We start from the raw sequence: 24,066 nt of genomic DNA, 5'->3' as shown, positions 1-24,066 counted from the left end.
CAAACGTAATCATGATTGACCGTTCCAACTTCAAAACTTTTAAGGTAAAAAATGGGCAAATGGCCTCCTGGGCAAGTCGGACTCGGACCACGAGTCACTGACCCGCGGAGGACGATTTGTCATTTGTGTGCGAAAGATGTCATTCCATTTGAAAGGTAGGGGTATTTCTGTAATGTCAACTAAGCGGCGGGAACAACGAGCAAACATTTCCAGGAAATATTGCATATTTAAACGCACTCTACCTCCAGAGCTTTCCTGAGAAGTAAGAACTAAGAAGCCAAACAGTTTCTTGCCTCCTCTCGAAGTGTCTCTGTATCACTCCTCAATGGCCAGAAATAAGGCAAGAATTTCTTTTCAGTAATTCTTTTTGAATGATCGATTCCTACGTCCATGCATTTGATTTTGCCCCAGTTTACGCAGTCGCTCTTATGTCCTGGTCATTCAGTAGTTTTTCTTTTTTTTTTTTTGTGTTATTTGTTGTTTCTCTCTGTAGGAATCTAGTTCTATTAAGTGGAAAAGAGCAAAAAGTTCTGTTTAATTTTTAATTTTCTTGTTTTTTTCTTTTTTTTACTTTGCCGAATTGGTCCATTTCTCGAACTTTTCTTTGGACTTCTACATGGATTGTTAGTTCATATGAACCTTGTGTACACTCTGATGATCAAAATGGTGAAAGCTAATGCAAATATGTCAGGGAAAGGTAATATCTTCCTTGTGGAGGCATCTCGGTGTTAGGGTTGATGTTTCACGAACTCATTTCCTCTCTTTCAACAGGAAGCATTGCTTTTGCTTATTGATGTTAGTCCATCAATGCACAATCTTCTTACAGAAGTCGAAAGAGTCTGTTCCATGCTCATAGAAAAGAAGGTACCTCTTCCAAGTTTAATTTCCTCTTTCCCTCCCTTAATTTTTGTTAGTTTTCTAGCTTTCGTTATTTTAATACTCTGAGTGTTTACACTTATCTTTATAACTGAATTTGAGTTTAATATATTCTCTTCACTATTTCCTGCGGTTTCTCATTGAGTGAGGATAAGATTTTTTTTGACGGAGTGAGAATAAGATTTTCCCTCATTTTTATTTTTCTAAGAGCTAGTATTAATGATTGAATCTTTATTAATTAAATAATTGAAGGTACATTGTTGTTATTTAGAATTTATGAATTATCATTTCACTGTACTGTGCAGCTAATTTACAGCAAAAGCGATGAAGTTGGAGTTATTCTATTTGGAACTGATGGTACCTTTTGATCTCTTCAGAAAGCTTGTGTTTACTTTGGTTTGATAAATAAGACAGCTTTGGTGTCCTTGTCTTTTTGCATTTGTAAAGTTGCAATGGAGTCAGACAGTAGCTTTATTAATTCACCATGTAAACTTTTTTAAATGATTATAAGTTTCTTTGTTTTCTTTTAAAATCTTTGTTCTCATACATTGCTAAACTGGAATTTGATTAATGTCTCCATGCAATAAAAGATTCTAAAATACCGTTTGATGAGGTTTCTCTGCTCAGAAAACCATTAGGATGACTTTGGCCTAGGTATCACTTAGGTGCCAAGCATGGGTTTGTACTGCATTATTACAATGTGCTGTAGAGATCTAAATGAGCATGGCAAGTTCTAAGCTGCTTATGATAGTTTATTACAACTTTAAATCCTAAAAGAGGAGTGAAGGGACGATCAAACTAGAAAACATTTATTATAGGATTTTGTTCTTCCTATTTTATTTATACTGGCAAACAGTAATATTTTCATTAAGAAAACTAATTTGTCAGCCTTAGTTCACTGTAACTTTTTTTTTTTAAAATTTATTTCGTCCATATTGCAGTGGAAATTATTGTTTTCTTCTGTTTTCTTTTCTTTGTATATAAGTTTTTTGGAAAAAGGTAAAGTATGATTGTATTAATATAATAATAAGGTGTAGCCTATAAAAATATAATAATTAGGTGTATCCTATAAAAAATATAATAATAAGGTGTATATAAAGCCCCTATGTATAATGAGATCCTGTACATTAGACTTCACAACAAGATAGGATCATTGATTTTTTTTCTTACTTTATATCATTGCTCTTTCTTCAGCAACATTGATGTTCTACTATATCAATTGATTCATTAAATTACTAGTTATCTGATTCTTTTTCTTCTTGGAATCCTCAGAGACAAACAATGATCTGACAAAGGAAGTGGGTGGATATGAACATATTGTGGTTTTACAACAGATCAAAGTTGTTGATGAAGATACAATTGAAACTTTACAAAAGCTTCCCAGAGGAACTTCTCCTGGTGATTGTATCCACAGAATTGTAGGGTTGAATTACTATTCATTGTTTCTTTATACAAGAGACAATATACACTTACACATGCTACAAAACATTGCTACCCGCTACCCCCACTTGCACCTGAGCATGGCAATTGGTTGTTTCTACTACTTCTAGGAATCACAGGAGTACTTTGATGAATGATATCCAAAGTGAACCAATCTAGCGGAAGGGGATATTGAGTCCCAGTAATACATTGGGAGTCTCACCTTAATGACCATTTATATTTGTAGAGAACCTGAAATGTTCTTTCATTGGTTTGGAAGCGACTAGAGAGAGAGAGAGAGGGAGAACATGACTAATAAGGAAAATATAACTTTCAAATTGGGCATGTTCCAGTAGCACTGGAAATAAGTTTTTCATAGGGGGCTTATAACATGTTCATTTTGGATTAGAACTGTGAATTTTTATTAGTTTGATAAGAAGAATGTTAATAACATGATATGCCAATACTATCTCGTGATTTGGCCTAGTATCACTAGCCACCCTTCATGATATTTATAAATACCATATGGGCCCAAACCATAGAGTAGTTGTTCTCTGTTAGCTACCTGTTTTGCTAGCCCATCCATAAGAAAGTTGGCAGTCCTTGGTGTCCATTTTCAACAGATTATGAGCTCCTCCTTCAGTTACTTCATCTCCCTCAAGATACCTCTATAGACCCATAAAGCTGTATCAGATTTTTTCAGCCATCCCACTTTTGTTTGAGTCCCTTCTACTTCCAACTCCAAGTTGTGCCATTAGATGGAACTAGCAAGTCTTAACCTGTGCAATTCAGCCTTTAGTTCAGCTCTAATTGAGCTTCCTTAACCAATTGGTATTGAGTTTAGAGCCATAATGTTACCTCCTTCATTTTTGAAAACTCCACTATCCTTGATAAACCAATAACAACTAGGAATGGCAATGGAGTGGAGTCAAGGTGTGACCATATTCCATGTCCCCAACCTGACTTTTAAATTAATCCCCATCCTATAGCCTGATCTCTGTCGGGAAAAAATTTAGCCTCCACCCCTCTAGTCCCTAATGGAGATGAGTTCCCCATTGGGGACTTGGATCCCTGAAATTTTTAATTAAAAGTTTGTTTTGGGAAAAAAAGATTTATTTAAAATAAAGGAAAAAAAGTAAGATATAGTAGAAAACTTAGAACTATAACTTGATTTGATAATAGAGAGAAAATAGTTTCTTGGAGAGAAGAGAAGAAGAGAACGGAAAAGCCAATAATGATCTGGCCACCCCACTCATTATCTTATATACTCGCAAAATAAGATTACAATGACTAATATGTCCTTAATAGAGTGGTTGTTGGCTTGTTGCTAAAAACATAAAAACAATATAAACTAATGGGTCTCGGGCCCAATAAAACCAACTAATGATGCTAAATAAAGAGAAACAAAAAATTGTTGAATATCTCAACACTCCCCCTCAAGTTAGGAGTAGATGTCACACATTCCCAACTTGCGTAGATCATGTTCAACCTTATTTCTTGCAACTCCGTTGGTGAGTACATCAACAAGTTGTAAGTTAGATGAAATATATGGTAGGCACACTTCTCTAGATGTCACCCTTTCTCTTATGAAATGTCTGTCCACTTCTATATGCTTTGTTCTATCATGTTGAGTTGGATCGTGGGCAATGTTAATTTCTGCTTGATTATCATAATACAATAATAGGTTCCATTTCATCAACTCCAAGCTCTCATAGTAAGGACTGAACCTAGGAAAACTTTGAAACAACATGTGCCATAGCTCTATATTTAGCTTTTGCACTTGATCTAGCTACAATTGGTTGCATTTTACTCTTCCATGAAATTAGATTACCCCAACAAGAGTGCAAATTCCTGATGTAGATCTCTTGTCATCCAAGCACCCTACTCAATCAGCACCTGTGTAAGCTTCCAACTTCAAATGTCCATGGTCAGCAAACAATATCCCTCTGCTTGGGTGTCTTTCAAATAGGCAAGTATCATGTCAATGGCTTCCCAATGTGAACTCATGGGGCATGCCTGTACTGACTCACTACACTAACTGCATTGGAGATATCTGTGATCGTTAGATTAGAAATCAGACTTAACATGAATGAACCAAATCTGGTGGTTGGCTAAATTATAAAAAAATTTCTAACCCAACCCAGGAACCAATTTCCCGGTAATTTGAAATCTGAATTTTCGGATCGATCTTGCACTGAAATGGACCAGATTTGAAATCCAAATTAAATGCTGATCTTACATAAAATGGGGTCCACAAAAGCAGCTCCTAGAGTGGTAGTTCATGCCTAGTATTAGACCTAGATTGCCTCTTGCTAAAGATGGCACATCAGTGTGTAAAGTTGATTCAGCAATAACAGACAACAAAAGCAATCCTTCCTCCCAATAGTCTAGGAGAGTTGTTTAACTCTCATGTTTTTAGTTGCTTTAAAAGAAGAGGTAGGATAATGGGGAGATGCACCAAAGCAACAGTAGTTTGGAGAATTTGGGAAGAAAGGATCTTAAGAATATTTGAAGACAAAAAAAGAAGTAAGCTGTGATAGAGGTTATAACCTTAAGGGTGGCACATTGGGTGAAAACTTTAAAGCTCTTTGTTGACTTTAAGGTTGAAGATTTCTTCAGCTTGTGGGGATTAATAAAATCTTCCTCTAGAGGACAAAAAATACATGAGGCCTGGTCATCTCCATGTGCTGGATGGAGGAAATTGAACTTTGATGGTAGTTGCATGGGCAATCCTGGACCATCAGGTATTTGTGTGGTAATTAGGGAAGAAAATGGAAACATTCTAGCCATGTATTCAGGTCTTGTTCAGCATGGAGATGTTGTGAGATTAGAACTGATGGCAACAGTGTATCGAGTAGAGAAAGCTAAAGAAATGGGGGTTGATAGGTTGATTATTGAAGGTGATTCAAAAATAGTTGTGGGTTGATTGAAAAAAGAGGGAAGGAGTAAAATGGAAGCTAAGGAATGAGTTCAGGTGTTTCAAATAGATATTTAAAGACATGATGATCCAAATAAAGTGGATTAGGAGATCTGCAAACAGTATGGCTGATGGCTTAGCTAAATAAGGAATTCAGAGACAATCCATGTTGGGCTGTTTTGTAACTATTGGGATAGTTCTCATTGGGCTTGTTGTCTTTGCCCACAACAACTTGTTGTATATCTTCATTTTAAAATTAATGAATCAATTTGTGTTATTGATAAAAAAACACAGTTTCAGCAAAACCAAACTCCAACCTCCTTGGATTGATCAAGCTGTGCGAACCTTGATGTGACTGATGTTTTTCTCCAAAAACTCAGCTAAGAATTGAAGAGCATCAGCCCCTACACTGGCTGGTTTGAACTAGGGTTTTAGGGTGCAAGGGAAGAGAGAAAGAGTGCAAGAGAGTGGGGAGAATTGGATGGTTCTCCCTCTCTCTCTCATCCCTTATATAGAGCACTCTCCTAATCCTATTAGGACCTGATCCAAATCTAATTTGGATCAAGACTCATCCATGTTTAGATAAGCCTTATCTTCTTTAAAAAAAATGGGTGCTCCATACCATATTCGGCCCACGTCACATGACAACTTTAATCACTTAATTAATCTTATTAATAATGGGCCTAAGGCCCAAGGCATTGCATGGCCACTTTAGGCCTGGATATCGTGTGGCATGGGATCCACAAAGGTCTCACATAAGTCCACAAAGGTTCAACCCCACCCCTAGAAAGGGGCAGCCCAAATTCATTGCCTAAGGGCAATCAACCCTTGACCCAATCAGCTCGGGCTCAGTTTGGGCCCAACATTTGAACATAAATGATCAATTGATTCAGTCACCCTTTGAAGACCCAAGGATAAGGGACTTATGAAAGATCAAGCCCATTAGGTAATCATCCCTATAATGGTCTCTTGTCCTTAACCTCTCAGCCCATAATCATCAATACACTCTTTATAGGGATAGACCTCTTCCCTAACTACAAATTGTAATGTCACACTCTCTGCTTAGATGGATCTTGGGATTAAAATCTTTTGCAAGCAATTTTCATAAAATAATAATATAACATATAATTATTTAAATACATTTTGCAAACCAGATTTCAAGTATAGTTGAAATCCATTGCTGACAGTTTATGTTTCCATTAGAGAGTCTGCAAACCTTGATATTCACTTTGTTTGATAAAGGGGCAAATCCTATCATTATGATCACCCACTTAGGTAATTTTCCAAATTGCTCCACATGCCTAGTTATTTGACCCTTAATGGATCTCACTAGTTGGTATATCAAAACTAGTTCAGTCTAAGACCTAGTGCAATATTATAATCAAGTCTAGGGGTTAAGTGCAACTTTCGAATTTTGCCATTTGTCTCCATGGTCCAGGGCATAATTGAAAATTGGTCCAAGTTTAGTGTTTCTTCCAAACACTCACCTGCTATGCTTGGGGTCTAACCCTAGTAGTTGAGACAAGTTGCTCTACCAATTTGGCAATGCATCAGTGTTAGCCTTGTCAAGATAAGCTTTCCAAGGCTATCCAATGGCTAAGAACATTCTGAACTAATATGAATCTCATAAGTGTCTAATTTAAGGAGTAATTCATGGAAACACCAATTCGAACATAAAACCATAATGTACTTGTGTTATTCATTCATAAATGTTTATGTACATCAATATGATTGGAGCTAAGGGCATACACTGTCTAACAATCTGGTTGTGCCATGCACAAGTATAACAGTTGGCCCACAAATCTTTGATACCTCCCAACATCCTTTATTACTAGCTCACCATCTGAAGCATTAGTTCTATGATTTTGGTCAATGGGTGTATTTATTGGTTTAACATTAAGTTTTCCCGTGTCCTGTAGTTTGTCCAACACATACTTCCTCTGGGAAATGAAGTTCCCAAATTTGAACCTTGCCACTTCAATGCCCAGAAAATACTTTAGCTCCCCAAGGTTCTTAATCTCAAACTCTTGGTGTAGGTTCCTCTTTAAGGCATCCAATCTCACTCAGGTCATTCCCTGTGACTACAATGATCCCCTTCTCTTCACAGACAAGGTAATGAAAGGTATGATTAGTGCCATTAGACTGGGTTTGAGTGTATCCAATACCAATCAATGCACTTCTAAACTAGTCAAACCAAGCTTTGGGTGATTGTTTCAATACATATAAGGACTTCTTTAATTTGCATGTTGATAGAATTCAGGTATAGTGTCCTTATAATTTCAGTTAATAATAAGAAGAATATGTAGAAATAGTAGGAAGAAGAGAAGAAAAGAGAAGAGAAGAAGAGAAAATTGTTTTGGTTGAACTAGAGAGAAAAATCACCCTCTCTAGTTGGCCAAGCTTTATTTATACCTTTCTAAACAAATCAGAATTACTCTTACGCCCTCACTTAAGTGAGAGACACATTAGTTAACTTAAGATCTACTCATAATTACATTTAGCATATAACTTAAATGTAAAATGCCTATACTACCCCTCTATATCCGAATCTAACACTCTCCCTCAAGTTGGTGAGTATATGTCATATAGTCCCAGCTTGTTACATATGTAGTCCACTCTTCCCCGACTCAACCCTTTGGTAAACAGATCTGCCCATTGATTTCCTGTTTCACATATGTTGTACTTATCACTATATTAAGCATCTTCTCATGTACAAAGTGGCAATCAACTTCTATATGCTTTGTTCTTTTATGAAACACTAGATTAGAGGAGATGTGAGCTGTAGCTTGATTATTACAATATAGCTTCATAGGAGTGTCAATCGAGTACCCCATTTTCTCTAGGAGATGCTTCAACCACACTAGTTCACATGTTGTGTGTGCCATGGCTCTATATTTAGCCTCTGCACTACTTCTTGCTACCATTGTTTGCTTCTTACTCTTCTATGTCACTAAGTTGCCACCAAGAAAAGTGCAATACCTTGTAGTGGACCTTCTGTCAGATATGGAAGCGGCCTGATCAACATCCTTGTATCTCTTTATCTCTCGACTTCCTCCACTCTTATATAACAAACCACGACCTGGAGCTCCTTTCAAGTACCGTGCAATCCTTAGAACCACCTCCCAATGTAGAATTCGAGGATTTTGCATAAACTTACTCACTACACTAATTGCAAATGAGATATCGGGCCGAGTGATGGTTAGGTAATTCAGCTTACTTACCAACCTTCTATACCTTCTAGGATCTTCAAACTCCTCACATGCATTTACTACTTAACTTGACATTCGGTTCTATGGGTGTTTCAACTGGTCTGGCACCTAACAACCCTGTCTCCTCTAATAGATCAAGGACATTTTCCTCTGGAACAGATTAATACCATTCTTGGACCTCGCTACTTCTATCCTTAGGAAGTACCTTAATTGCATTATTAAGGTACTTTAGTACTTTTTAGTATTAGGGGTAGTAGTAAGCAAACGGGATGTGGATGAAGGCCTAGTGTCTTTTCAAATTCCAAGGCAAATAGCCGAACTAGTCTATGCTCAACTAGTTGACCAACTGAGATCAAATTCGTTGTAAGTTTAGGAACAAAGAAAGTTTTAGGTAGATGAAAGTAAGAATTGACAGATGTAGTCAAAGACAAATCATTGCAACCAACATTATCCAATTTCTCTCCATTAACAGTAATAATATGTTTATTCAAAGATTTGGGTTTAACAGACTGACCAGTGTGTGCCCCTGTCATATGGTTAGAGGCCCCGGAATCAATGATCCATAAGTGACTAGGAGAGGAACAATAATAGGATGACTTACCCGAAAGAACGCCTGGCTGAAAATGCAGAGGAAATAGCTGAGGATACTAGTTGCTGCATTCTTTCTTTTGTAAGAGTTCCAGAGTTTTCATCCATTCCTGCTGAAGCTGTACTTCCTGTATTTGCACCTTCAGTTGTTGTTTGGAAAGCCTTATATTGACTCTTCTTAGAACTTGAATTGTTCTCCTTTGCTGGCCGGGTAGAACATTCAGGAATAATATGTCCATGTTGTTTGCAGTAGGTACAAAAATTTTTCTTCCGACAGTGTGAGATAAGATGTCCATATTCCTTGCATTCATAGCACTATACACGGGACAAGTCCTTGGTCTTGGGTTTGTTCATCAGAAATGTTGTCTCTGTGTTCTAGAATCAGATTTCGACCTCAAGGTTGATTGAGTTATGAGTCTAGTTTCCTTCTTGAGAAACTCCCCCAAAACTGTGTCAAGTGTGGGAGGAGTGCCCCTACTGAGAATGTTGGACCTTACAATTTCATATTCAGGTCTCAGATGCATCAGAAAGTGCATGATCTTCCTCCTATCAAAGTGTTCTTTCAGATTTTTGATGCAGCAAGTATAGGTGCTTTCACCCATGTGAACTAATTCATATTCTGTCCACAAATTCATAAAGCCAGCATAGTACTCCTGTATTTTCTTCTCACCCTAACTGTAAGAAAAAATCTCTGTCTCAATCTGATATTGACGAGAGATGTTGGACTGTTGGTACACCTTTTCCATATAGGTGAACATCTCACTAGCAGTTTGATAACTTCCATTGGAATTGCAATCTCAGTTTCAACGGAGCCAAGAAACCAGGACACTACTTTGGCATTGTTGATCTTCCACTGTTTCAGCCCCTTGGAATCAAATTCATCAGGTTGTTTTGTGGAACCATCCACAAATCCCCATAGGCCATTTCCCTCAACAAAGAACTGGAAATGGAATTTCCAGAAGGCATAGTTTGTCCCATTGAATTTTATTGGTAGAATATCCCTTTTCTCCATGGCCATTTCAGCAATGAATAAACAAAAAAACTAAGAAAGTAGAGTAGTCGAAGGTCCAAATGAATCCAAAACTTGATGGAATATATGTGTCTAATCACACACAAGGAGGAAGCAAAATCCAATAAAAAAACAGCCACACAAAGTTTTCAACTCATATCAGTCCAAAAAAGGTAAGTTTTTTGGACTTTCGAACAAGAAGGGCAAAACACCCTTCAAAAGGAATCTGAACTAGAACTAAAATATAGATCTATCTAGATCTGACCTGGGCGACTTCAGATCTGAAGTTTCAGTGTTTGGAGTAGCCGATTGAGAGAAAAAGAAGAAACCCTATTGCTGATGGTGATCTTCCAGAGAAAGAACAACAGAGATTGCTGATCAGTACAGCACCCTACGAGATCCAAAGTTGAAGTAGGTGGGTCGATCTCACAGGCCTAAACAGATTTCATTCAAGAACAGGTTGAAAAACCCGCTCTGATACCATGTCAACTTAGTTCAAATCAGAGAAGAAAAGCTAGGAATGAAAGGGCGTATTCTCTCTCGAATCACACACCCAGATATGATTAACTTATTTAAGAAAGAATACAAGGTTATGGAAAGGACAGTTGCACCCTTATCTTACAAGAAAGAATAAAACAAAAGATAGTGTACATAAGTTACAACATAAAAGAGTGGTCCCAAGAGCCAAAAAAGGAAAGAAGATGTAAGAGACATAAATTAGTCTCTACAATTGGGAAGGCATATGGCGTGGACAATGTTCTTTTGCCTAGATTTTGCTCCATTTTCCATAACCATGTTTCTTTTTGGAATGTTTGGTAATTCTTTAAATTTTAGTAATTTAGTTTTAGATGGTCTACAAGATCATGAATGTGAAGCTTTCTTTGTGCTCTTTTAATTCTTAGAGGGACATGTTTTTGGTCTTTGGTTTTGATTGGGTTACTAACCCGAATAGTCTTTTTGTTGTTCATCCTCCATGACTTTTGATCTTACTAATAATGTTTTTCTGGATGAATAAAATCTTATGAATTTTATTGATTTGGTTATGAAAAAGTGTTATAAGTTAATTTCATGCATATACCCATCAAAAAAGAAAAAAGATAATTTATTTCATGCATCAAATGGATAATCCCTATGTTCCTTTTTTTGTGCAGTTGCTTCCTTGCAATTCCTATTTAGTTTTGGCCTATTCCACCTAAAATAGGAGACTTTTGTTGGGAAGTGTCTCATGGGAAGGCTAACACTCTAGGTTTGTTACAAAAAGGAAGACCATTTTTTGTGCTTATCCCTAAATTGGTGCATTTTTTTGCCATGGATATTTGGGAAGGGTTTTTTCGTTGTTTGGGTGCAGGTAGAATCTACCAATGGAGGTGACATGCTTTTTGACCCTTCTACCTTTGTTTGACCTTAGAGAATGGGAAGGATTATGTTGAGATGTGTAAGAACAACTGTGATTTGGACTCTTTTGGGAAGAAGGGAGTGCTAGAATCTTCTCAGAGAAGGTGCGGAGTAAAGAAGATGTAAGAGATTATGTAATGGTTAGGGTGATACATTGGGTTAGAACTTTGGACTCATTTTCGTAATTTTCCTTGGATGATATTTGGAGAAATTGGGAGGTGTTGGCTATAAGTTCATCCAAAAAGGAAGAGCTAAATTAGTTTGGAAGCCTCCTGTTGATGATTTTGTGAAGCTAAACTTTGACAAGAGTTGTCAAGGTAACCTAGGCCCCTTTGGAACAGGAGGGCTGAGAGAGACAAAGAAGGAAATATCGTTGCTTCATTCTTGGGTTCAGTAAGAGAGGTGGTTTCCATCGGGGCCCAATTACTTCTTGCATTGCAAGGGGTGCAGCTTGCAAACAAATTGAATTTGATAAATGCGGAGATTGAAAGGGGACTCTAAATTAGTGCCTTGGTGGTAGGCTAGTTGAAGGAACCAAAGTCTATAATTTGGTGCTTTAGGGATAAGATGAAGAATTTTAAATGGCTTACTAGAAATATGGATTTGAGGATTAATTGAGTTAGGAGATCGGCCTATGTGATGGCAGATGCTTTTAAGCAAGGGGTAAACAGGGATAAATTGTATTGGGCTCAATTGCAACTTACATCTATTACTTTTTTGAAGTTCAATTTAAAGAAAGACAATTTTTATATTTTGTTTCACAAGGTGTAAGGGGTTATATTTTTTTGTATTATGAATTGAGTATTATATGTTTGAGTAAAGGTAGAAGAGAGAGGAGGAAGAAGAGAGAAATTAGAAGAGAAAACAAAACCTAGGGCTTGCCACCCAGATCAACAGCTTCTATATAATATGACTGTACAAGTACAATGACAAAAAGTATCCTTTATGAGTAAATACCATCATATGCCTAATGCCAGCGTTGTTAGACTCTTGGACTGAACTGGATGGTTAAAGTGCTAGAATTGAGAACTGGCAGCCAAAATGGATTTTTGGTTGCCCAGCTGACTTGGTCAAATAACCCTATTTGCATGTGCTAATATGTATTACACCCTCTCATATTTATTGTATTAAGCTTATTTTGATGTGAAATAGCTTTAAAAGACTATCCGGAACCATTTCCAAAATTTTTTAACTTTTTATATTTGAACAATTCAAGCTGTTGAACTGGATTGTTTAACCATTTGGCCTGTTACCAGTCACCAAAATGGTTCTCTGTCCAGTCTAAGTTTGACAACATTGCCTATGAAGTTATCAAGTCAGTGATTCAAAGCCAGTATTCTGTTCATTGTTTTCCTTTTGTACCTTGTTGGCATTGAGTTGCAGGATCCTTGACTTGTCTCTAGTTCTTGATGCTATTGTGGTAGGAATGGATATGCTGATAAAGAAGTTTGGACCAACAAACAAGGGAAAGAAACGCCTTTGCCTTTTGACGAGTGCCCAGTACCGCATTAAAGAGCCATATGAAGGAACAAAAGAAGATCAGATTGACATGATTTCTGCACAAATGAATGCTAATGGAATGAAACTGGAATGTATAATAGTTAGAGGAAAGCTAACTGGTGATGCAAATAGGAGGATAATGGATGAAAATGATCTCTTGTTGAATCGATTTTCAAAGAAATCATGTGCAAAAACAATATATGTTGAGAGTCCAACTTCACTGTTAGGTGCTATAAGAACTCGAAATATATCTCCTGTTACAATATTCAGAGGTGATCTTGAGCTAAGCCCACGAATGAAAATCAAGGTGAGATAACCTTTCCTGCCAATTAATTTCTGCATGCAACATTATACCTACAAGATAATTTTTACCTTGTAAATATAACTGTTTCTCTCTGCATTTTTTGATAAAATGTTCAACTCTATTATTCTATCTAATTACTTCACAGAGGCTAAGTTGGGCATTGCTCTAGTAGAGGAGTAATAGTCTGTCCATCGTTTTCATCTGATGTTTCATGGAAGCTCTACTGTTTGTCATGATCTCTCTCTCTCTCTCTCTCTCTCTCTTGCATGTCAGCATGTGCGCACGCACGCGCGCACACACACACGCACACTATATGTATGCATATATGCATATATGTATGGATGGATAGACGTATGATGCATGCATACATGCATACCTACATTGCTCTGCTGAAGATTCTTGGGTCATTTAGAGTTCTAAACAACTTGGCTAGCAAAGCTTTCCCCATATATATATGTGTTTTTGATTGTGCACCTCCTATCTTTCTATTTACATATACATATTTATGTATTTTTATACACCCAAAAAATTGAGGATGAGTAATATGATTTAGAATCCCAGCATTGGCGGCTAGGAGGCTAGGAAAAGTCATGAGAGATTTCTTGTGGGGGCTTGTTGAATCCAAGAGGGATCACATAGTTAAGTTGGAAATAGTGTGCAAAAGAAAAAGAGCAAGGTGGGCTTGGGTTGGGCAACGTTAGGGTGGAGTATTCTTCTTTACTTTGTAGGTGGTTGTGGAGATTTCTGTCTGATTTGGATAATGCATTCTAATGGATGGTGGGTAGCATCCATTTCTGGTTTGTTCCCTTTCTTTTGGTGACATTATCAGGTTTGATATTTGTTCTGGGAATGTACTAAGTTTTGGGAAGATGTCTGGTGCAGGGATATTTGAAAAATATTTTTCTTAAACCATTCTTATCCTCAAACCTTGTGATTGCATTGATTTGACTTCAAGAAAGGGCTACAGGGGATTTTGAAACCCCCTTGACATTGGACCCGCTTATTTCACTTGAGGGTATTTTTATAGACTTTTCTAAATTTGATAGTAGAGTTTTGGCTTCTAATCCCTTGGGGGTATTTCACTTGTTCTTCATAGGGGATTAACAGGTTGTCATTGGATGGATGTTGTCTATCAGATTCATGGTTATGTTTTCATGCATTAAGAGAGGCTGGATCCTTGGCATCTAATATGAACACCTCATTCAGATGGGTGCTAAGATCAGTTAACTCTACCACTGGTTCCTTAGCATGAGAACAGGCCAATAGAGAAGATTTTGTATTGGGTGTCCTCATGGGGCCTGGGGGGGGGGAGGTGGGTACAGATAATTTTAATATCTTTTGGATTCATTTCTTTTTCCTTTTTTTCATTAATTCCTGGCCTCTTATAAGTCTGTTTTGATCCAGCTTAATTTAAGCTAATTCTTTCTATTTTCTGATTTTTACTACATTTATAAAATTCTTATTGATCTGCTATGATAAAAAAATGAAATCTTTTGATTTCCATTACCACAATTATGTGTGAATTAAACATCTTATCAGTCTATCTTACAAGTTGGATTTTGAGAGCAAGGTGTCTTGGTTCATTTAATGTAACTTTGCTTATGATTCAGGTCTGGGTGTATAAGAAGACAAGTGAGGAGAGGTTCCCCAGGCTAAAGAAGTATTCTGATAAAGCACCTCCAACTGATAGATTTGCAACTCATGAAGTGAAGGTAGATTATGAATATAGAAGGGTTGATGATCCTAGTAAAGTTGTACCCCCAGAGCAAAGGATTAAGGGTTATCGCTATGGACCTCAAGTTATTCCTATTTCATCTGCAGAATGGGATGCAGTCAAATTCAAACCAGAAAGGAGTGTTAAGTTGTTAGGATTTACAGATTCTTCAAACATATTGCGGTAAGTCTAGTTTTTTTTAAATTTGGTTTCATATAATTTTGTTTCTCATACATATTACAATGGTTAGTGCAAGCCATTGCCATTTTTAATCTTTTTTACTTATGAACTATTAGCTTCTCTATCCTCTAATTCTGTTTGATTTTTATATATAACCTCAAAGACACTATTATATGAGAGATGTGAACATCTTCATTGCTGAACCGGGCAATACAAGGGCCATTCTTGCAGTTTCTGCCCTTGCAAGAGCAATGCAGGATATGAATAAGGTGGCAATTTTGCGCTGTGTTTGGAGGCATGGACAGGGGAATGTTGTTGTGGGGGTCCTGACACCTAATGTATCCCACCGGGATAATATTGTAAGTTCTATTATCCGGTTCTTGTGCATGCTTTACTTCAACTTTTTAATACATATATATTTATATGTATGTGTATACACTACAAGAATCTCTTTCCTTTTCTGGCCTTAGTTACTTTTTTGATTCAGCAAGGTTGTTTACTTTGTTGAGCAGCCGGATTCATTTTACTTCAATGTACTTCCTTTTGCTGAAGATATCAGAGAGTTTCAGTTTCCCTCCTTCAAATATCTGCCTTCATCATGCCAGCCAAATGCTCAGCAGCAAAAGGCAGCAGACAGTTTGGTCAAGATGCTTGACCTTGGATCACCAGGAAAAGAAGTGTTGCAACCTGACTTGACACCTAATCCCATCTTGGAGGTTCTTAATTTGCAATTCTTTCTTGAAAATACCACAAGATTATACATTTTTCATTTGTGTTGCATATATTTGACTGATTCATTTATTAGTTTAAGTACTTATTTTACTAGTTGATTTGTTGCTTATACATTTTTGAAAGTGCAACTGATATTTAAAATCACAATATGCCTTTAAATAAAGTTATAAAGGTGAATTTACCAGAACTGCATTGTCTAATGGTAACATGATTAGGACGTCTGATGTGTTTGATACATATTCTCTATTTCTATGCATTTTCAATATGTGCTTATCTTTCTTTTCCTATTAATAATAAGAGCATTTATATACCTCATTTAGTATACTGAATATATCATGTGATGCACAAAATTCTGGTATTTTGAGATAAAAGCCATTATGGGTCCCCACCTCACACCCACAGGGATCCATAAATTTTATTTATTTATTTGTTTATTTACTTTGATGTGTGTGTTGAATGGATTTGGAAACAGTTTAAGTACAAAAGTTGGTCCACCAAAGAATAGATCTCTGTAATGCCTCACAATGCATGCTTGGACTTGTAAATTATGAGACTGCTAAAGTAATGAGAAAATAGTAAAAGAAAGGAAGAAGAAAGCTGTAGAGAAGAGAGAAAACAGAGGAAGTAAAAAAGAACGAGGGAAATTTAAAGGGAGGCCAAATGAATCATTGCTTCTAGTTGGAGGGGACATATGGAAGCCATACTTCATCAGATGCCACTCTCTTTCTAATAAAATGTCTATCCACTTCTATGTGCTTCGCCCTATTGTGCTCAATGCCAACACCAAGCTCTCCAAGTCTTAATGGGCATATTAAATGTGGTCCCAACTCATTACATGACTATTAACGAGCCAGGCCCACTAATCCAACAAATAAACATAAGCATAACAGTCCACTAGTGGGGACCCGTGCGATGCACGGGATTTATTAAACGAAAGCTAAATAATAGAAATGGTTATTTACTAAAATACCCCTTATAGTTTCATGGATTTACTAAAATCTATCCTATAGTTAGCATTTTACTAAAACACCATTTATAATTTGCAATGGATTTAATCAATCTTCCATTAGATGATAGTGTCGACCCTAATGTTCATTTAATCAATCTTCCATTAGATGATAGTTTTTTTCTATACAAAAAAAGTGTTAAGTGTATTTTTGGAATAAAAAATCATGGGTCTAATGGAAAAACAAACACTCCTTAATGAAAGGTTGATTAAATAAATAAGTGTTAAAATATATGAGATGTTTTAGTAAAATGAAAAGGTAGGTTTAAGTAAATATGTAAAACTATATGGTGTGTTCTAGTAAATGACCCTAATAAAAACACATAAAAATATACAATTGTTTTATATTTTCAACTTTTTAAATAATTAATAATTATTCATATTTTATATACTACTTTTAATATTTTTTTTATAATATAAAAATAACAATAATTAATTTCAGTTAGGTTTATTCATCAAACTGATGAAACCAACCAACTCGATCAACTCGACCCGAGTTGGTCGGTTCTCTAGTATTTTAGGTCGGCTTTGGTTAAAAAATTTGCCAATTCGACCAAGTTGCATTAGTTTCACTTTGGCCATTTGTAAATTGATCAAAATTGAACAATCTTACCATGGATATATTAATATTTTATATTTTAAATATATTTTTTAACATGGAAAGTGGGAAATTTCCCATATTTTTTAGTCTAAAATGTTTTAAAATTAATAATTGCACTATATTTTTTAAAATTAAATTAATTTTTTAAGTTTAAATCTTTTGAACCGACTAACAAAACAAAAAAATAGACCCAAACCGGTACCATTTGAGTGGGTCAGTTTTCACAAAAGGTCAGTTGGTTTCAGCTGACCAACTCCCCAACCTGACCAGGTCAATTTGGTTCGCCAAATATCCTATAACCGAACTAAACCAACTTATGAACACTCATAATTTTAGTTAAATTAATAGTCTCATATCTGATAAATGGCAGTAGTTTAATCTCCAATAATTATTGAAAATTTATAATGAAAATACACAATTATTGAAAATATATTGATAATGAAAAAATACAATAATTACAAAAATACAATAAGTACTAAAAATATATTAACTTAGTTAACAAAGAGTATAATCTCAAATAATAGTTTAATATCTAATAAATATTAATCAATAAGTTATAACAAAAATGCAATAAATTAAATTTAAAAATTTCAAAAATAGTAGTTTAATCTCCAATAATTATTGAAAGTTTTCTGTTAAATAACAAAACAAAATAAACTTATACATATTCATTGAAAATACATTTATCACAAAAAAACAATAAATAATTACTGAAATACAATAAATATTAATTTTAGTATATATAATTATATAATATATACATATTGAGTTTAAAATTATTATTCATAAATATTAATCTTTTTGAAAGTTATTTTTTCGAATTATTATTTGATATAAGTGAAATTAGTCACTTACAAATGTAAAAATATTAAATTATTATTATTTTCAATATTATGTGTTAATTGTTTTTCTACTTTTCAGATTTTTTTTTAATTTATTACATAATTTCTTTATTTTAGCTATTCAAAATCTAGTTATGTTAAATATTTTTTATTTAAAATATTTAGTTATTTAAATGCTTAAATAATATGTAAAATATTAATTATCTATCGAATTTAATTATCGATAAAATCCCAATTTATACTATTATTACGTGATTTCATTGTTAGTTTTGTATTATATTAAATTATTATTAATTTCAATATTATGCTATAATTATTTTTCGTGATATCTTTTGTAAAATTATAAAATTATTTTTTTGTGTTTTTAATAAATATTTTAAAGTTATTATTTAATTTTGTTAGAATATTTAAATAATTCTTAAAATTTTTAATCAAAACTTTCTTTAGATAGATATAGATAAAAAGTAGGGGAGAGGATAAATAGGAATTAGAGATAATTTAGGAGAAAAACTCTGTACTAAATTAGAGATAATTTAGAAGATAAATAGGATTTAGTGATAATTCTGGAGAAAGTGGGGGAGGTAGTTTAGGATAAATTTTAAGAGGAGATTATTTATTGGGAAAGTGCATCTCATTGGTTATTTAAAAAATGACATGGAATAAAAAAAACAAAATATTCAAAAAAAGGAGGAAATTTCTTGACTGCTTTGTTTTAATATATATATATAGATATCATCAATGTTTGGAAATGTTCAGACTCACCTTTCTATGCAATTTACCGTTGTCCTTGGTGTTTATGCTTTTCCCATTCCTTTTCTTATGGTCTTGTGGTATATAGCTATACTTCAGCGACTAAACGTCAGCTGCAAGAGAAAAAATGGTATCGGATATGCATATCTATCTGCTGGTTCTGAGCAGAGATTTATGATAGTTGCTTATCTCTCTTCTTTCTGTTTTCAAACTTATCTTGCTGTTTGTATATTCTTTCAGCGTTTCTATTGCTTCCTTGAATTGAAATCAAAGCAGCCAGATGCAACTGTACCTCTACTTGACAACACTCTTAAGCTGATAACTGAACCTGATCCAGAACTTCTTTCTCAGAACAAATCTTTCATAGATGAATTCTCTAAGCAGTTCGAGCTTATGGAGAACATAAAGGTCATTTTATTCCAAAAGTGACTTGAGAAAACAAATTGTTTATATTTGGTGAATATTTATGCTAATTTATTTTGTGGGTGTTTCTTGCAGATAAAGAAGTCATCTAGAAGATTGTGGAGAGAAAAACCATCAGGATCAAATGAGGGAGAGGGTGCTGGAGATGTTTCTGATGCCCAGGCAGTTGAGAGTACTAAAAATGAGTCTGCTGTGAAGGTTGACAAAATTGGGGATTTGACTCCTGTCCAAGATTTTGAAGCCATGATGTCACGTAGAGATAGTACTGAGTGGGTTAACAAAGCAATTAAAGATATGAAAAATATAATTTTTGACCTAGTAGAAAATTCCTATGAAGGGGATACCTATCAGAAGGCAGTGGAATGTTTAATTGCTTTTCGCAAGGGTTGCATCCTTGAACAGGTACTCCATTGTCTCTATTTCCTCCCATTCATCTGACCTTTTTATCTGTTTATAATTCTAATTAATAATATGTTTTTATGATCTCATGTGCCTATTCCTGGTGCTTTGCCAAGTTTAGATTTTGTCCTTTTAGTTCAATTAGAAAAATAACATTAGATTTCAGTGGTAGTTCATGTTATTTTTCCTTTCTGAGACTGCTCTATGTTTAATATGTTTGTTCTCTAATATAATGACACTGGAAATGCAATTTTTCAAAATGGCAATGCCTTCTCTTTTCCTTGTTTTGTTTTCAGCTTACCAGTTTCTGATAGTAGCTGCAAGAAGATAGAGATTTCCAATTATATTATCGTTAATCAAAGGGATTCTGGTTATTTTCTTAAAAGAGGAAAAAGAAATATTACATTTGACAGTTGAGACCTACTTGTCTTGCAGACTCACAGTATTTTTCTCTCTCTCTTCTCCCTTTTTTTTCTTTTTCTTCAGGGGAAGGGGTTAAAACAACAATATTTATATGGAGTAAAGACAATCAAAATGTCCACATGAATTGTTTGGTGGGTTCAAAATAAGCAAATCTTCAGAATAGATATTGGGTCCATATCTGGTAGAAGTTGCTGTTTCATATCTCTTAAGGTATCATATTAATACAAGATGCAGTTTATTACTTGTGTAGATTTTGTGATGGTGAATGTGACATCCAGTCGTATCACTTGATTTCTCTTTCCTTGTTTTCTAAACACGCATGAGGTGTTGAGATTTTGAGTTTGAAGAAAGTGGTTATTTAGCTCTTATTTCAATCAGAAGAAAGTTATGAAGCATAAAGAAAAAGTTGTGGCTCTGGTTCATCCATTTTTTTTTCTGATATATTGGTTATTGCATTGGAAGGATTAGGAATTTATCTTTAGTTTTTATAATATCTTTGGCTCTGCATTTTTTCATTCCACTGTCCGCCATGGTGTCATCCACAATTTTACGTCTCTCACCCTATTACCTATACAAATAACAGAATCCAAAAAGAACTTGCATAGAAAGCTAACCTAGAAATAATTCAAAGTAGAAACTCACTCAAACAGACCTATAGAGACCCAAAGAAACCCAGTTAAACATAACCCATGAGTGAATAGAACTCAAATGTATTGGGGTTTTAATCCCCAAGAGGATGAGGGACTTGGAAGACTGGATTGTGGTGGTTAGCCATGGCTAACTTCCTTTTAGCCTTTTAGGGGTCTAGGAACACCAATGCTGTATATCATTCCTTTGTACATATCTTAATAGATCTTTTAACAGTTACTGATCCGAAAAGGGAAAAAAAGATCCATGAGCCTTTGACCCACTGAGTACATGAGTAGGCGAAGACTACATGATGTGGCACAAATTACACTCTCTCCATCACCCATGAATTTTTACTGTTGAAGATGGTGGTATGCTATCTCTTTTTGGTGTTACATTTGGATTGGTAAAACTTATGCTTACAAGCATTTGTAGTTTTGTTCATTGAGAAAAAAGTCCAGTGATTACAAGCAGTTGTAGTTGTTCATGGAGGCCTAACTGCTGTTATGTTGCCACATTAATACTATGCAAATGTGTGGTTATGGAAATGCTATATCATAATCACCATATTTCTAGAAATGTTAAAATAGGTTTTGTTCAGCAATCATGCTTTTCGATTCATGTCTATAAAATTATAGGAAGATGCCTTTCTTTTGTCCTGAATTACTATCTCAAAACATACCAAAAAAAAAATTACTGTCTTAAAAGAATGATACCACTTAATAGAATGTTTCCATTGTGATTTTTCTTGATTCAATCATGATGTCTTGCAATCCATGTATTTGTACATAGAAATAATAATGTTATCAGGGTTCCAGATATGCATCTAGCTATTTGTTAGCTATTGTGTAAATAGAAAGGTGCTCCTCATATTGGCTAGAAAGGATCTTCACACTGAAATTAGGGGATCATCTAACCTTTTTGTTGGTCCATCTCCATTTCAACTTTGAGTTTACATTTTCGTAAGTGGGTCAATCCCATCTTCATGTTTTCCAATGTCATATCCGTGTAGCTGAACAAATGAAATCATATCACTGGTCTCTGTTTTAATAGTCATTGTATGCAGGAACCAAAGCAGTTCAACGACTTTCTACGTCATCTTTGTAAATTCTGCCGGAAGAAAGACCTGAGCAGTTTTTGTGAATTCCTTACATCCAAACAAATTACGTTGATAACAAAAACAGAAGCTGTAGACAGGTTTGCTCTGCTCTGTTTCATCTTTTCTTTTATCTGCTTGGGTTGGTATACCAGGTACCAGCCCTTAATTATTCTCATTCATTTGTTAGTTATTACAGAGAAGTTGACTTCTTTCATTATTTTCTGTATTTGCACTTGTACAGTGATGCAACGGAAGAGGAGGCCAGGAGTTTTCTGGTTAAAAGTGAGCCAACATTTCTGTAAAGAACCAGGTGTACCGTGGAATTGCTTCTCTATTGATATAGAGTGCACTGATATCAATTTAAGGCTCCTTTTGTGATATATATATATATATATATATATATATATATATATAGATGTATCCTCATTTTGCGTCCAATCTCTGCCAAAAAATAGTTACTTTTTTCGTTGTTGGAAAGAAGTTTTAGTAATTGGTAAATTAGGGAAGTTCGGCGGACAACCTGACCTGTTTTTGCCAGGAGAATGTATCTTTTAGACGATAGGAAAATGCCTGGATAGGCCATATTTGCCTAGTCAAATCTGCTCTATATTCCACCCTTCTCTATCCATCTCATTGTCCTCCCATTCAACCAGAGACACCTGCCCAATTATGTGAGCATAGTTCCCTTCATGCGAAGATATTAACGGAGTTCTGTCCTGTTTTATTTTTCTTACTATAAAACTTTAGTAAAATAAATTCAAAATAATATAACCCACCATTTTTTTTTCTCACAATCATAAGGTTTAAAATATTGATACGTCTGATATGCAGGTAGGGGTGTATTGGGCGATATCGATAATTTTTTTATTACTTTTTTTTTTTAATTTTTTTTTTCAAAACCAGTTGGGGGGGGGGGGGAGGGTTCAAGGCTCCTCCACCCCCTGAACTGGTGTGTAGGGGCATATTGCAGAACTCTCGGAACGATATGTCTTGGCCAATACGGGTTGAATTCCTCTCTCCCATTATCTCAACCATAACCATTCCTCCTACCAGTTTTTTCTCTTCATGAGCTCAATTCTCTCTCTCTCTCTCTCTCTCTCTCTGTCTGATCTGTCCTTTTCATTTTGTTTCCTAAACGACTTTAATGCTTATGAAAAACGGAAGATTTGAAAGTAAAGAAAGTGGGTGACATTTACATAGATTTTTGAATCTCCTTGTAGTTCCAGATATATTCTTCACAAAAATTTGTTTTTTTTGCTTCCTACCAATTCAATCTCCCTGTATTAGATTTTTGAGATTTAACCCAAGAAAGTAGGAATGTAGGATTTATTGCTATCCATCTTTTCTATCCATGGATCAGGTTTCCAGTTTTAGGCCATTAGAAAAACCTTGTAAGGCAAAACTAATGTCATAACCAGGAAGGAGAAACACTATTCTGAGAAGGGTTCCAGGTTTTGGTGAAAGGTTGATGGAGACCGTAGAGTCAGCGGTAAAACGAGAGAGGGAGGGGGAACTGCATCTTGTGTTCCTATTTTTATATTGTACTTTGTAAGTGCATGCTGTGTTTAAAATGGGTTTTTGAACCAATGGAGGGCGAAATCATTGGAGATACAGACGGTAGAGAAAGGGTTTTCCCTCAGGTTATGTTTGGTTTGAAGGAAAAGGTACGGAAAGGAAGGGAAACATAGGAAACCTATACAAGATTTGTAAAAGTTTTCTTACATTTCCCTTCCTTTCCTTACTTTTCCTTCAAACCAAACACAGCCTTGAGGAATGAGATTGCTTGCACATTGGAAATACAGAACTTGTGTAATGGAACAGATGTGTTACTCCCCAAGTGAGAAGGATGGGAAGACAGGATCCCAAACCCCAAGTTATACCACTCTCAAAATTTTGAATTATCATGCGTTTAAACAAAGGATTTTGTTTTATTGACCATGTGGCAAGGGAGGTTAAGCTGATATTTGCCCCATTATCATTTATTGCATCACTTTTATACTTTATTGGACTGAATTTTTGGCTGTTCTCTCTTCCCCCTTAGAGTTCACTTTTC

The 24,066-nt window shown here is 35.2% G+C and overlaps 1 protein-coding gene across 4 annotated transcripts; it reads left to right on the top strand.

The window, feature by feature from the left end:
- Positions 1–183: 183 nt before the first annotated feature.
- Positions 184–22,490, top strand: KU80 (Ku80 family protein). Of its 4 annotated transcripts, none has more exons than XR_737722.3 (12): positions 184–340; positions 772–864; positions 1,182–1,233; positions 2,149–2,280; positions 12,817–13,220; positions 14,828–15,114; positions 15,275–15,470; positions 15,624–15,827; positions 19,283–19,450; positions 19,541–19,867; positions 20,351–20,497; positions 21,981–22,111. XR_737722.3 is itself a non-coding variant. In XM_010279066.3 (12 exons), the coding sequence occupies exons 1-12, from the start codon at positions 326–328 to the stop codon at positions 22,313–22,315; spliced, it is 2,070 nt and encodes a 689-aa protein (XP_010277368.1). In that variant the 5' UTR covers positions 184–325; the 3' UTR covers positions 22,316–22,490. The 4 variants fall into 4 exon arrangements, 3 of the variants coding, with proteins under 3 accessions (XP_010277368.1, XP_088751829.1, XP_088751830.1); XM_010279066.3 differs by lacking the exon at positions 20,351–20,497 and adding an exon at positions 22,255–22,490; XM_088895703.1 differs by lacking the exons at positions 2,149–2,280; positions 20,351–20,497 and adding an exon at positions 22,255–22,490 and having other exon boundaries at positions 12,838–13,220.
- The last annotated feature ends 1,576 nt before the right edge of the window (positions 22,491–24,066 follow it).

This window comes from Nelumbo nucifera, chromosome 1, assembly GCF_055504915.1.
Source record: "Nelumbo nucifera cultivar China Antique chromosome 1, China Antique-T2T, whole genome shotgun sequence".
NCBI classification, from domain to species: domain Eukaryota; kingdom Viridiplantae; phylum Streptophyta; class Magnoliopsida; order Proteales; family Nelumbonaceae; genus Nelumbo; species Nelumbo nucifera.
This window is presented reverse-complemented; position numbering and strand designations above follow the sequence as displayed.